Source organism: Nematolebias whitei, chromosome 1 (genome assembly GCF_014905685.2).
Source record: "Nematolebias whitei isolate Nwh7 chromosome 1, NemWhi1, whole genome shotgun sequence".
Taxonomy (NCBI): domain Eukaryota; kingdom Metazoa; phylum Chordata; class Actinopteri; order Cyprinodontiformes; family Rivulidae; genus Nematolebias; species Nematolebias whitei.
The window spans coordinates 53,156,191-53,169,527 of NC_056498.1; the positions used below are offsets into that span (position 1 = coordinate 53,156,191).

At 37.9% G+C, this 13,337-nt stretch overlaps 1 protein-coding gene across 1 annotated transcript in view; it reads right to left on the reverse strand.

Annotated features, from left to right (window-relative positions):
- Positions 1-13,337, reverse strand: part of psme4a (proteasome activator subunit 4a) — a 28,982-nt gene that overhangs the window by 10,254 nt on the left and 5,391 nt on the right. Inside the window, exons 4-33 of the mRNA XM_037678694.1 lie at positions 13,198-13,242; positions 11,974-12,123; positions 11,423-11,486; positions 11,269-11,343; positions 10,835-10,957; positions 10,661-10,753; positions 9,269-9,534; positions 8,615-8,801; positions 8,418-8,507; positions 8,253-8,317; positions 7,991-8,141; positions 7,600-7,698; positions 7,450-7,519; positions 7,272-7,339; positions 6,956-7,171; positions 5,774-5,931; positions 5,283-5,378; positions 5,082-5,137; positions 4,951-5,007; positions 4,794-4,849; positions 4,512-4,610; positions 4,294-4,356; positions 3,200-3,295; positions 2,914-3,045; positions 2,587-2,796; positions 1,611-1,747; positions 644-697; positions 438-567; positions 258-348; positions 8-158 (exon numbers count right to left, since the gene is read on the reverse strand). Of these exons, the coding sequence (XP_037534622.1) occupies positions 8-158; positions 258-348; positions 438-567; positions 644-697; positions 1,611-1,747; positions 2,587-2,796; positions 2,914-3,045; positions 3,200-3,295; positions 4,294-4,356; positions 4,512-4,610; positions 4,794-4,849; positions 4,951-5,007; positions 5,082-5,137; positions 5,283-5,378; positions 5,774-5,931; positions 6,956-7,171; positions 7,272-7,339; positions 7,450-7,519; positions 7,600-7,698; positions 7,991-8,141; positions 8,253-8,317; positions 8,418-8,507; positions 8,615-8,801; positions 9,269-9,534; positions 10,661-10,753; positions 10,835-10,957; positions 11,269-11,343; positions 11,423-11,486; positions 11,974-12,123; positions 13,198-13,242 (3,348 nt within the window). The remainder of the gene's footprint in view (positions 1-7; positions 159-257; positions 349-437; positions 568-643; positions 698-1,610; positions 1,748-2,586; positions 2,797-2,913; positions 3,046-3,199; positions 3,296-4,293; positions 4,357-4,511; positions 4,611-4,793; positions 4,850-4,950; positions 5,008-5,081; positions 5,138-5,282; positions 5,379-5,773; positions 5,932-6,955; positions 7,172-7,271; positions 7,340-7,449; positions 7,520-7,599; positions 7,699-7,990; positions 8,142-8,252; positions 8,318-8,417; positions 8,508-8,614; positions 8,802-9,268; positions 9,535-10,660; positions 10,754-10,834; positions 10,958-11,268; positions 11,344-11,422; positions 11,487-11,973; positions 12,124-13,197; positions 13,243-13,337) is intronic.

Sequence of the window (13,337 nt, forward strand, 5' to 3'; positions counted from 1 at the left end):
TAAATACCTTGGCCAGCAGTAGTATCCCCAGTGTGTCTTTTCCACAAACATACATTGATCCCAGTCTTCCTGTGAGCGTGGCAGTTTGTTGCTGTTATACTGGAGCCACTGGTTGTCTGGGCGGTCTCCTGCTACAATCCTATCCTCTATGACTTCACCTACCAAAGACAGATACAGATGGTGAAAACAGCACAAACAGCCAGTAATTTCAGTAAAATAAAAATCATCATAAACAAGCAATGCAAGCAGAAACTTACAGTCCTTGCAAAGCTCAGAGGAGCTGACAGGGACTTTCAAATGAGATCTTTTTATTTGTTTCAAGATCCCAGCCACAGCTGATATCGCCACCTATTGGAGAAAATTAGATATTTCAAACGTGTTCAAGAAAAGGCACTAGCAGCATCACCCCCTCGTCTTCTGAATAATGTATGCCGCACCTTACGGACATAGAGGGAATCATGGTTCAGGATTTCCACAAAGAATGTAACAGCTGGAGGCGGCAGCTGGTGATCGTCTCTCAACAGCAAAGACAAGAATCCGATAGAAATGTGCTCGAATTTCCAAGGCCTGAAGTTACAAAAAACAAGTGTCAGAGGCAGCAATAAGTGCACGTAAACATGCAGACGGTTACATTATAACGTACATGTTCCTGTTGCTGAGGCAGTCCAGCAGATCACCAATAAGCCCTTCGTATTTCCTACAAAAACACATAATTACTAGATTTCATATGCAAATAAACTTTAATATAAACTTTGAGTTGCAGAAAGTATACCTGACACGATAAAGAATACATCAATTAATTAATCGCATAATAAATGAAAATTATTGACCTCATTTTCATTTATCGGCTTTATCGTTTCTTCGTGTCTCTCTTTCTATTGAAGACACTGGATGACAAAAAACTCAACTCACTGCTCTTCACTGACCCCTCCATTTCTCTTTTTTCTTTAAAATCTGTTTAACAATCCAAAATCACATTTTTAGATTGTTAAAAGCAGCTAAGCTGAGAAACTAAGCTACGAGCTAAGCTAACAGGCTGACCTCGGGAAAAAACCTCTGTCTTGTTAAAGCTCCAAAATTCATGGTTGAAACACGTGCCGTCGTCTAAAAACTTGTTTTTCTCTGCGAAAAGAAGCTGAGAACTTGTTTACTGATTTTATTAAAAGCTTTGTGTGAAAAATGCTATGCTAAATGAAATAAAAACACACAGAGCGTCCGCCATTTTTAGAACCCAAAAAAAAAAAAAACAAGCCTCCATCCCATTTTTCTTAAAGTCACGCTGCTCGCTCCCTCACTATCCATCCTTTGGTTCATACAGTCTTATACTGCCATCCAGTGGTCAAAAAAAGGTACTACACACAAAAATTAACCAACATTTCTTCTTAAATTTGACAATAATTACTAATTATTGTCAAATTTCAAACATTATCATCGTTTATCAAAATAATTTCTGAGACAATCGCCCAGCAAAATTTATTATCGTGACAGGCCTAAGTATACCTTGAAAGGAGTAGGAGTGATATGTTTTAAAGGTTTGTGAGAACCTTTAAATAAAGAGGAGAAGCTGTGCACTGCACTGTGTTTTGTGCATTTGTTAGTATAAAACTTACTCAACGGCTTCAGAGTTCTTGACCTTCTGACGGTTTAAACCTTCGTCTGACTCTTCTTTAGAGGGCACGGGCTCTTCAGGAAAAGGATTTCCTGTAGTCATAAGCTGGTTTGCCACTGAACAACACTCACCAGAGAGCTAAAGGGATATAAAAGAAAACACTCAGTATCTGTACACACTGTGGTCAATCAACGGTAAACATAAGACCTGTAAGAGATGATTGATGAGCTGGACTGAAAACAGACCCAAAATACTTAAAAATGAATATTTTTGGAAGTGTACTGATTCTGAATATATGTTAAAAACAAAACACTATAAACACAAAAGTAGTGTTTTTAAACGAGCATTAATCGTAAGACATAGTTTTAATGATCCTTCAGGTTGGACCAAAAACATTGAAACTTTTGACAAAAAAAAAAAAAAAAAGATATCTGAACACATAAAAATGACATGTTTCTGTTTGTTTATAACAATTTAAAATTCTAAAATCAGATTTAAATTACTTTTATAAAAGATAAGTAATATTTTAAAACGACAGAGGAAAATAAAATTTTTATCCATTTTAGAATAACGCTAAAATGGGACTACAAATTGTTTGGATTACAAAATAATACGTTAATATAAGTGGCATGCACAGATTTGTAGAAAATAGGAAACACGATTATTTATGGAACTATAAGAAATTAATTTTATACGGTTCGTAAGGTCCTAGTTGTTGAAACTTATCCACAACATCTATATTATAGTTTTGGGTTAACTTACTGCAATTTATCAGTTCAGTACAAGAAAGGAAAGGAAAAAACGTGTTTAAAGTTGAATAATTTAGAATAATTTTTTTTATTAAAATGTAAAATCCTGCAGTTTTTGTACACAACACTTCAGTCAAAACTAACATCCTATTTCTAGATTTCACAGTTTATTTCAATCTTTGTTTTTTGATTCTGTGCTGCGTTTGCTTTTTTCCATGTTGAGCTCACAGTGAAGTCGATGCCGATAGTCTCATACTGCCGATGGATTTTGTCTGCGAGGTCGTCAAAAAGTCGCACAATGGAGGGCTTCTCAAGTGACATGGCTGAGCTGAGGCCAGAGCGCACAATAGCAGGCCACGTCAGAGCAATGCAATCCCAGTCATGCAGATTAGCCAGACACACTCCACTGTGGTTCCCAAGAAGACAGTACAATGCACCCTGGAAGGAAGTGCAAATCAAACGTAAAGAAAAACTACGAAGAATAATTTCCCCTAAACATGTAAAAATACTTATATACAGTATATGTATATATTTCATATTCATATATAGTCATACTTTGAACTGTTGTTGAGTGACACTGCTGTTGTCTGGGTTGAGAAACTCGAGGACGTGAGGAATCAGATCTCTGCAGCAGAAATTGTAGGTTCCCAGGGCGGTGAAGAACACACTTTGAGCTCTGCTGCGTACCTGAAAGATGAGAAACGTCTCAGTTTACTTCTTTTTTTTAATTAGTATTTTAACATCACTAACCCTGTAAAATTAAAGCAAAGAGTAAAAATGAGTAAACAATAGATACAGCACAAACAATTCAAAGATCTGATGCTTGTAATGTGGAACTCACTTGACTGTATGTGCTTGTGGAAAGCCTCAAAAGGTCTTTCATCAGCTTCTGGTGAATGGTCCTGTACTGGCATCCTTCCACAGTCAGTTTCCTCAGCTGATATACAGCAAACAATAAAAGTCATTGAAACTAAAACGAAAGTTATCAGAATAATAAATCTAAAAAATAAAAAAAAATCAATATTCAAGTTTGATTTAAAAAAAAAGTTGCTAAAATGATGCTCAACATGATAAATTGATGACATATTTTTAATGACAGTTTGTCAAATGTGCATTCTTCTTTGTCACTTGTTTTACATCTGTGCTCACATGTACTGAAATGATCAAAATCCCAACAACGCTGCTTTCATTTTCACAATTTGTATTATCTGTTAGACAACAAAATGACACTGAAATCGTGTCTTAAAACGGCAAACAACAGATGTTAAAATCAAAACAGTGCAAAGATTGTTATCTGCTTTGATAAAATCTGCTTCAAACATACAGACATGTGACAAATTCTTTATTCTATGATTTTGGCTACTTACATGCACAAGATAACTCTAGAGAAAGTTTGAAAAGGAAAGATAATTCACGCTGCTGTGTTCATTCAGACTCATCTGCTCACACAAACTCATGTTTGTGCTGCTGTTGTTCGGCATATTGTTTCTTTTTGGTTAAGTTAAAGAATTAATAGCTGTTCATCCACTGTAGTTAACATTAAATAGACACTATATTGCTGGGTTAACTATTAAATATGGGTTTAGTTATATGTATGGATTATACATGTAATATATGTAAGTGATTACGGAGTGGGAATTTTGATAAGTTTATACTTCTACCCACTCCAATGAATATGTAAAACAAAAGTTTTGACATTAAGCTCATGGTGTTTTTTCTTTTTTTACATATTCAAAAGAATAAATAAACTAAATTCCTTCATGCAACCAACATACTTACAGTAAAACTGTGAGAAAGTCTTATTGCTACTTCAGATTCACTTCTCCAAGAAATAGCTAGTAATGTTTTTAAAGTTGCCGAGAAGGTTTAAAAACTCAAATATGCCAAAATGGCGACACTGTAGCAAAAGAAAAAATATTTCCATTTAACACTTACCTCGTGCTGGAGCATGACTCGGTCAATTAGAAGCGCTCTGATGTGCTGTTTTCTGCCATGAAGCTGCAAATGAAAGAACAGGGCTTTATCGACTTGAAATAAACAAACAGTATAAATTAACCACTGATGCATTTAGCGCAAACAACTTTGGCAGATGATTTTACAATCTACGAGCAATTCTATAGAAAGAGAAAAACAAAATGAAAATACAAGCTTACTCTGTTTTCCATTGATTTCTTCACAAGGTTGAAGCTCTTCCAGCGGGAGTCGAACTCGTGCTTGTGAGAACCTTTGAAGTGCAAAAGGTCGCTGATAATCTGAAAGGTACCACAAAAAAAACAACACATTGTTATTTGACATGTGATCAGTGCATAATTTTTGAACATAACTCTGTTCCAGTTAGCAGCAAAGCCCAACTTTTACATGACCAGGCTCCATATGAGGTCCAGAAATACCACAAATCATTCAAGTTTGCATTTTAACCATCCTCTCCAACTCACCTTGATGATGGAGAACAGGGACTTGGTGTCATCTTCAGAGTGCTCCAAAATATAATCTGCAAGCAGAAGATAAAGCAACTCAGAAGACAAAAATGTTTCCCAATTGGCTACAACATGGCTAAAGCAAAGTAATACTTAAAAAAGGGCAAACACATACGCAGCAGCTGTGTCATCACGCTACAGATAGCATCTCTGTAGTTCTCTCTAGTCTTATCTGTAGATGAAGAGAATTTAACAAGGTCAAATGACAACACAACAAACTATTATTATTCTCTAAAATCAACATACCATACGTCGTTCCTGTATACAGGGTGGTCTCATCCAGCTTCACCATGCTATGAACTCTGTGAGAAAAAGTTCAACTCACATTGAAGTTAGGGCTTAAAACAAATGTAGCAAAATAACCAATTCTTTTAAATAAAACATTAATAATGTTTTTTTTTTAAATATAATTCAAATAAGAGTTATGTTCGAGATGCAGCCACTCACAGATCAGAGATGGGCTCTCCTTTCAATGGAGGCATCAAACTCCCTGCTCCCAGGAGACAGTGCTGAACAATGGTGAGGCTTTGTAGGACATCATCTCTAGAGGAACAAGAGGAACGCGCACAGACCATTATACACTCATTGATCAAATGTTATACAGCAATCTGCAGCAATGGCACAGACGAGCAAAGACCTTGTAAAACATTTGACCTTGATTAGGGACCTTGACCTTGGAGAAGGAGTGATGAAAAGTGTATGTGACATTCCAAGTGATGATGCATATGTGTAACATGTATCATTAAATTATCTTGAGCGAATCAGAAGTTATGAGCAGGATGACAAAGTTTAAGTCTGTATGAAGACTTCCATATTATGTCCGCCTTTGGGCAGGTGTATAAAAAATTAAATAAAGAGTTTCCTAATATCAATTTAAATTATTGCAGAGTGTAATTTCTAAAAGAAAACAGATGTTTTTTTGTTTTGTTTTAAATCACCTGCTCATGTCTTGTTCTCCTTTTGCAAATCTCTGAAGGCGCTGAAGTTCAGGGTGGAGGATCAGGTCCAGCAAATAAAAAGCGAATGAAGTCTCCTCAACACTGGGGACGTGCCACTGGATGTCCAAGTTCCACAAGTCCCCAGGTCGACCCCAGTCCTGCACAGACAATAATATTAAATAAATAATCTTTTATAACTTCTAACAACTGCTGACCTACAGGTCTAGACTACTTCTAGAAACGTGTGTAGGAGACATTCGATTCTCTTGTATTGCTTTTATCAGATTAACAACTCAAGTAATCTTATTTAATTTATTTATTTTTCAAAAAATAAAATAGTGGAGATAATTGAAATATATATATATATATATATATATATATATATATATATATATAGGCATTTTAAACCTTTCCCATACTCATGCAATATTTTAAATAATGTTTCTAAACCCTAAATGATCTAAAAGAGCACAGAATGTCATGATTTCAGCTCCCTGCCTCCACTGCTGTCAGCCACCTGCAAGAGCTCTTGGCCACGCCCACTTCTACGCTCTGCACGAAGAAAAGCTGATCAGCTACAGCAGGAAGTTTACCCTGCAGTGTGGGCTGCACAAAGGTGCAGGAGGTGCTAAATCATTTAAAATAGTGTATTTTAAATAAAAATTCCATGCCGACCGTGCGGATCATCCATCAATCAACCAAATGTGTGTCATGTCCAATCTTACTTTGAAAAACCGCGATGGAGTGAGTCAGCGATAAACGAACCGCAAAGTAGCGAGGGACTACTGTAAATCACAAAATGTTGTGTGTAATGTCTTGAAGAAAGTGACAACTACTGTATCTTATTAGTAAATGGACTGTACTTCTATAGCACATATCTCTTATACAACACAATCTCTGTCCTCATTTACCCATTCATACAACACTCTACTATATCCATACAAAGACTAATCAGTGCTTTATCACACGCATACACCGAAGGGACACACATCCGAGGCAAACGAGGGGTTAATTGTCTTGCCCAGGGACACTTCAGCATGTGACTGCTGGTGGAATCAAACCCCCAACTCTTGCACTGGAGGACGACTTCTCTAACCACTCAACCACTGCCGCCTAAAAGGAAGGTGAAACTTTTTAATTAAGCTTATAAATGTTATCAACATTTAAAATAAGAGTAAATACCTTGATGGGGAGGTAGTCACTGACTGGTTGGTGGAAGCCTCCTGGCACACTGCAGTACTCTGTGGGGTAAATGAGGGCAGTGGCGCGAAGAATGTGGTGCAACAGGTTACAGGCCAGAATATAACCCTGCTTGCACTTGAGGTGAAGCGTCAACTGCAAAATTTGGACCAGGTCCGAGCGATACGGCAAGACCTTGTCGCCGTCCACCCGAGTGACCTAACGTGCAAATAGCAAAAAGGTGGAAAAAAATAGTGTTACAATACTGAATGTTGAAGGGAGCGAGTGGGCAAGAATTGAATTATTTAAGTTAATTCACCTCAGAAAGAAGTTGCAGATTCCACAGAAACTCCTTATCAAGCTCCTCCTCGTTCAACACTTCCTCATCTGTTGAAAAACAAAGTGTACATCAGACAAATGACAAAAGACTGAAGAGGGGAAACAAGAGTAACATTGGAAACTTTATATGTGCTTCTGTGTGTGTTTCGATAACTTACTGGCAGAAATTTGGTTTATGGCGTTGCAGCAATGTGGCACAAACATCTTGAGCGACTCTGCAGGGTGACACTGGTACAGAAAAAAAACACATTACATAAAAAAAATTTAATGAAGATCTATTTGATGTACAGTGAGCTGGTAAGACTTACCTTGGCAGTAGCGCGACACATGTCGGCCACCATTCTTCCAGCTATACGTGTCTCAAAGATGTTGGTGGTTGCAAAGTTGAAGACCTTTTCCAAAGCCACCTATTGAAACAATATGACAAATGCGTATGTATCCACGTATTAAGTGCATATACCGGTACTACGCATACAAATATAATTCTACAGTATACAGAAAATTACATAAATAAATAGGTGCTAACATGATACAAAGCATACCACAAGCAAAAAAGACCAAGACAACCTGCACGTCTCACTTTAACATGCAAACAAAAAAATCTTCTAAAGGCATTTGTGCTTCACTTTCAGAGCCCAATATTTCAACAATTAATAAATAAACATAGGAAAACTGTGAAAACTGCGAGTGAATTCTAACCTTGAAAATATCCAAGGAGCACTGTGTGAGGATCGTGCTAAAGGTTGAAGAGAGACCGAGCTCTACCAGACTCTCAACATGTGTCATCTTTTCAGTTTCCGTTTCCTCTCGAGTTTGTTCCAGAGTGCTGCTGTCTATCAGGGCAAAGCATCTGCGCAAAACGAAGCACGCTTAAGTTAAAATGTCTTAACGTTGCTCGTTCACTGCAAAAGCACGATGCTGAAAATGGACAAAAATGCTGTTTTGCATTAAAACACCATACCTGTCCATGAACTGAAGCACAAAGTCTTCAAACTCAGCTGAGGCAGAACACATCTCTCTTTCCACCTGACAGTTACAAAAATAAAAATAATAAATCATTTTCCAATGTTCATTTAACATATCTGGTTTAATTCATAAAACTAGCATAAAGACTGCTGCAGCTCACCTCTGTCAAATCAGTTCTTTCATGTAGGGCAGACGAACAGTCCACCAAAGGCACAAGAGTCACAAATGTAGCAATAAACTGGAATGTGATCTGTGGGAAAAGAAAATACTTTTGTGTGACTTAAGGAATTTTTGCTAAAACTTCAAAATGTAGAGCAAGAATGCAGACATAAAATAGAACAAAGCAGTGTAGCACACCATGCACTTGCTGAAGTCATTCGGGTCCACGCCAGGCAGAGCTCTCATGAGCAAGGGCAGCATGTGAGTGGGTCCTTCAGGATAGTGCTGCCCACCTGATACCAAGCTACGCGCTACACCGATCATACAGCTCAGAGTGGCCGTCAGCTGGTGGGGTTCTGTTAGGGTCTCCAGGGCAGGATATGTTCTACAAGAGGTAGAGTTAACAATTATTCCTTTGTTTTCAAATGGTGGCCTTAACCTTTAAAAATCAAACACGGTAAACTAAACGGTGTTTTGACAATGCCAAGAAAGTTTAGGTTAAAAAAAAAAAATCTGCTAACCATAAAAGTATCTCATTGGGCTGCAACTGTTTAAAGAGTGACTCAAACTTGACTCAGTACTGCACAAAAACATACCGGTACTAATTTTCAGGCTCAAAAATTTGAAATATCCATGACCAAGTGACCAGAAAGTTGTGTAATATGTGAAAATCACAACTATTTGAGTGTGAATGGATTGCTGTGCTGTATTAGGTCGTGTCCAGTATGTCTCTGCCCATGTTTTACTCAAATCGGGCAGTTTTGTGTCCTATGAGACACTCTGCTTTTCACCAACTAGTTCCCAGCAGTTACAGCCAAGTGAGATACTACATTAAGTGCAGTCCAAACTTACTTCTCAAGCACAGGGGGAATGACCAATTCTGGTCGCATCAAAGCGAGGTTTTGCAGAGCCTGGGCTGCATCGAGACTTCCCGTCTTGCTGAACATGGCCAACAGAACCGGCTGCATCATGCTTTGTACGAAGTCTGTGATATCCTCCTCTGTGAGCTTGTGACTGTCTGGAATTGGCGTTAGCCAGGATGGCTTTCTGTAGCGCTCTCGATGCAACCGCCGGACCACGCTGGCTGGGAGACGCTGAAGCAGCTTCATGAGCTTCATCTAAACACGAAGACAAGAGGATACAAACGATACATGACAAAGGGGAGACAGAGGTAGACAGTATGCTTTCATGTACAAATGGAGAGGTAGACTGTATGGAGCATCTAGAGACACAGGTAACAGACAAAAAAAACAAAAACCAATTCACTGTGAACATAGTTTTATCCAGTTTCTTTGTATTTTTTGTACGATAATAAACACTTTACAGTAAAAATAATAAATAAATACAAATCACAAGACACATCTGAAGTTCCCCCAAGCAAATATTTGTAGTCAAATGTGAGTTACGCTTTTCCTTCAGTGAAAACCTAGACAGAGACTCAGTCTCAAACCCATGACAGTGTTTCCTCTAGGTCATTTGCCTTGGCAGGAAACTCATGCCTCGAGACGGACACATGTCTGTGTTGTGCGCCTGTATGCTAGCGGCAGCAGTTTACGACCAGGGAGGGTGCGCGAGAGAAGCCGAACGCTACGTCAGTAGCTTTATAGCTAGCTAGAAAAATCTTTCAACAGCACTTTACTGCCTGTGCTGCTCAATAACTAACGCAGGAAGATTCCCAAAACAGAACGGTATGTGACCGTGGTGCCAGTGACCTTTAATAGCTTTGCAGCCATCTCACTCACATGTCCTGCTGTTATTTCTGAACCGTCCATCAATGTAAATCTAGATGGCCAACAAGACATTGAAGCTTTCCTAGAATGATGACACACATATTGTGCTCAATCACTGTGGACGTTTTGAGCTATGTCAAGGCACGTGCAAACTGGAAAATCAATATCTTTAAGCAAAAAAAGGCAAAAGCAAAAACAAATACTGAGTCAAAATGTAATAATTGGATTATTATTAACAACTCGACAACCGTTTCACTTTTTATTAATTCATTTTTGGAGACAGGTAACTTTAGCTCAGATATCACGTGTACACTGTAACTTCGAAACTGTTGTCTCTTGAGGCATAGTTAGTAGAATATGACCATTAAGTTACCATATTAAAGAACGACAAACATCTGATGCTTCTAGATGTTTTTTATTCTTGCTACATGAGTAAATTTTAATGGTAAGCCTCATTAAAGATGATAAAGTCATTATGGTGTCATTAGATAAACAGTAGCAAGAAATGACTCACCAACCACCGGCCATGATTAGATGGATGGAAGAAGGATGTGATACTGTTGAAAAGGCCACTGAGCTGTGCTTGAGTCTGCTTGCTGGGTCCTCCCTGAAAGTCACAAAGTTACAGTCACCGAGATCATTCAGCGAAGTAAATACAGTCAATATAAAGTTATGATCAGTATCTAACCAGGAGGGATGACACCCAAAGCACTACATGGCTGATGTCGTAGGCGTTGGTAACGTATCGTGGTACCATCATCTGACCGGTTCCTACAGGAAGATTCAAACTTCTCAAGATTCTGGTGAAAATCTGTGATGTAAAAAAAAAGTTTATCAATTAGTCTGATGTGGACTTAATGCAGTGTAAATATCAACAACAGGTCAGGTATGTTTGTGTTTATTAGTGACACACATCACTGAGGAAACAAGCGTGATGCAAGTCGCTTCCCCTCGAAAAGAGGGGGCAAGTTCAAAAAAGAAACTTGATAGTTTGTTTCTCTGCCTGCCAGCAAAAGTAATGAAACACAAACCATAAAAACACACGAGAGCATCTGCTGCAATCTTAAAAAACAAACAAGTCCTTGATTGCACAACAGGCTGCAGAAAAAGAGGACAACAAACCTTCGGAATATAGGGGTCCCAATCAATGTAGCCGATATTGTCATTGGCCAAGCGAGCAAAAAGGTTAACCAGGTGCTGTAAATGTGCAGAAAAACATGTTAGAAAAGGAAAGCAGAAATATCCATTACTGTAGACTTTACCCAAATCTACTCACAACTTCCCAACTTGGGAGATTTTGCACAGACACCCACAAGTTGATCAGCTCATCAAACCACAGCCTGTCAGACAAAAAGGTGGCAAAAAATAAAGACACTTTCTCTCATATGTACAAAGCATGCATGTTGCAGGTGAAAACAAAACAAAACGTCATTCAGTAAAATAAGAACGATTTTAGATAATATTAAACAGTTAGCATTACAGGTTATTTAGACAATTTTATATATTATAGAGGCATTACATTTGTGTATAAAATCTTGGGAAAGAAAAAAAGACAGCCAGTATCAAGAAGCCTGGAGAAATCACTCGCTACATGTCTAAATTATATTGTAATATTTTTTTTTTACTTTATTATAATCTGAATCACTGAACGAAAAGTCACTACCTTTGTAATTGGAAGATTTACTTCCACAGCCAACTCATCACTTCTTTTCCCTTCAGAAAACAAGCTATTCCTTACAGCATCTTTGAGCTGGTAGACTAAAGTGGCTTCACACAAAATAATATTTCAGATCTCGTCTACACAGAGGAGAGTGGGAAGTTTCTCACTTAAAGCCCTTGTGATGCAGCTCAGGAGGCAGAGTTGTGGGTAAAAAAAGCTCAAAGTAGCTGATTGCTCTCTGCATGGTGACATCAAAGGGACAAAGGAGTGGTCTCCACTCATCCAACATCTCCTGCGTAACGGCCTCTGAAAAGTATCTGCACAGAGAAAAACAATTAGAATGTTTCAGTTAAATAAATAAATAAATAAATAAAATATGCTAATGGCTCATGATGGTAAAACAACATTATTCACAATGAATACGAAGTGCAAACATGTAAAGTTGCACCATCCACTGAAACGTTGTAAAGATCGTCAACTTTAAGGACTTTGTGAAGACAAATATTATGAGGGTAAGGCGACATTAGGGACAACAAGACATAGTGACACCCTACCCTCCTTTCCTCAACTGCATTGTTGATTGCTGATTTGTTTGTCTTCAGATTCTGTTAACAAGATAAACAGGACACTGGCGTCCAAATAAAGCAGCGACTACTAGCATGTCAGTGCTGGAGTGTAACTTCTCACACACTTTGCTCACTTTTAGACATTATTGTAAATCCTTGTGGTTCCTTTAGATCTACTGGTACATTTTCATGGTTCATTGCATGATTGGGTAAACCACATATTTCACAAGATCTCCCAAGCTTTGTTTTGATATCCCATCTGCTAAAGACCTTAAAAAACAGTTAAAGTGCAGCTTCTTGTGCTTCCTCACTGCTGATTCACAGGATCTGAGCAGCACCTCACAACAAATCACTATCTCTTGTCACAGATACAAGAAACTCTCGCAGTAGACAGAATTAGATGAGGTAATAGGATTATCTGACTACTGTAGGAGCAAACTCAAGTACGAGTCCTAGTGCTTGACCGAGATAATGACTTGCACACAACTCGGGACAACAGTTACCGAGATCTGCAGGTGACGGCAAAGATTTCTGTCTGTCAAGTATTTAAGTTAAATCTAATTTTAGAACACTTCACTAACAAATAAGTGACTATTAAAGCAAATTGTGCAATTGCTATTTTTCAATACAGTCGTGTTCACAATAATATAAGTGCAGTAAAATTTGCCAAAAATATAAAATATCAGTAGAAGTAATGCATTTAAATTAATACACAATAACATTCACTTTCAGCACAGACAATTAACATATATTTGCATTATATTAGTAAGATCTGGCCAATTTGAAATGAGGCATTTATTGATAAGTACTGAAAGATTTACTCACGGTCTGCAGCTTTTCACAAGTGTTTTCAGCACATTTTCCACTGAGCTAGAATGAAGCAAAATAAGAAACTTTAGAAACCTACTAGTCAAACATTGATGTTAGTAAAACAGCCATCATCACACTTTACTTGACTTTTATGC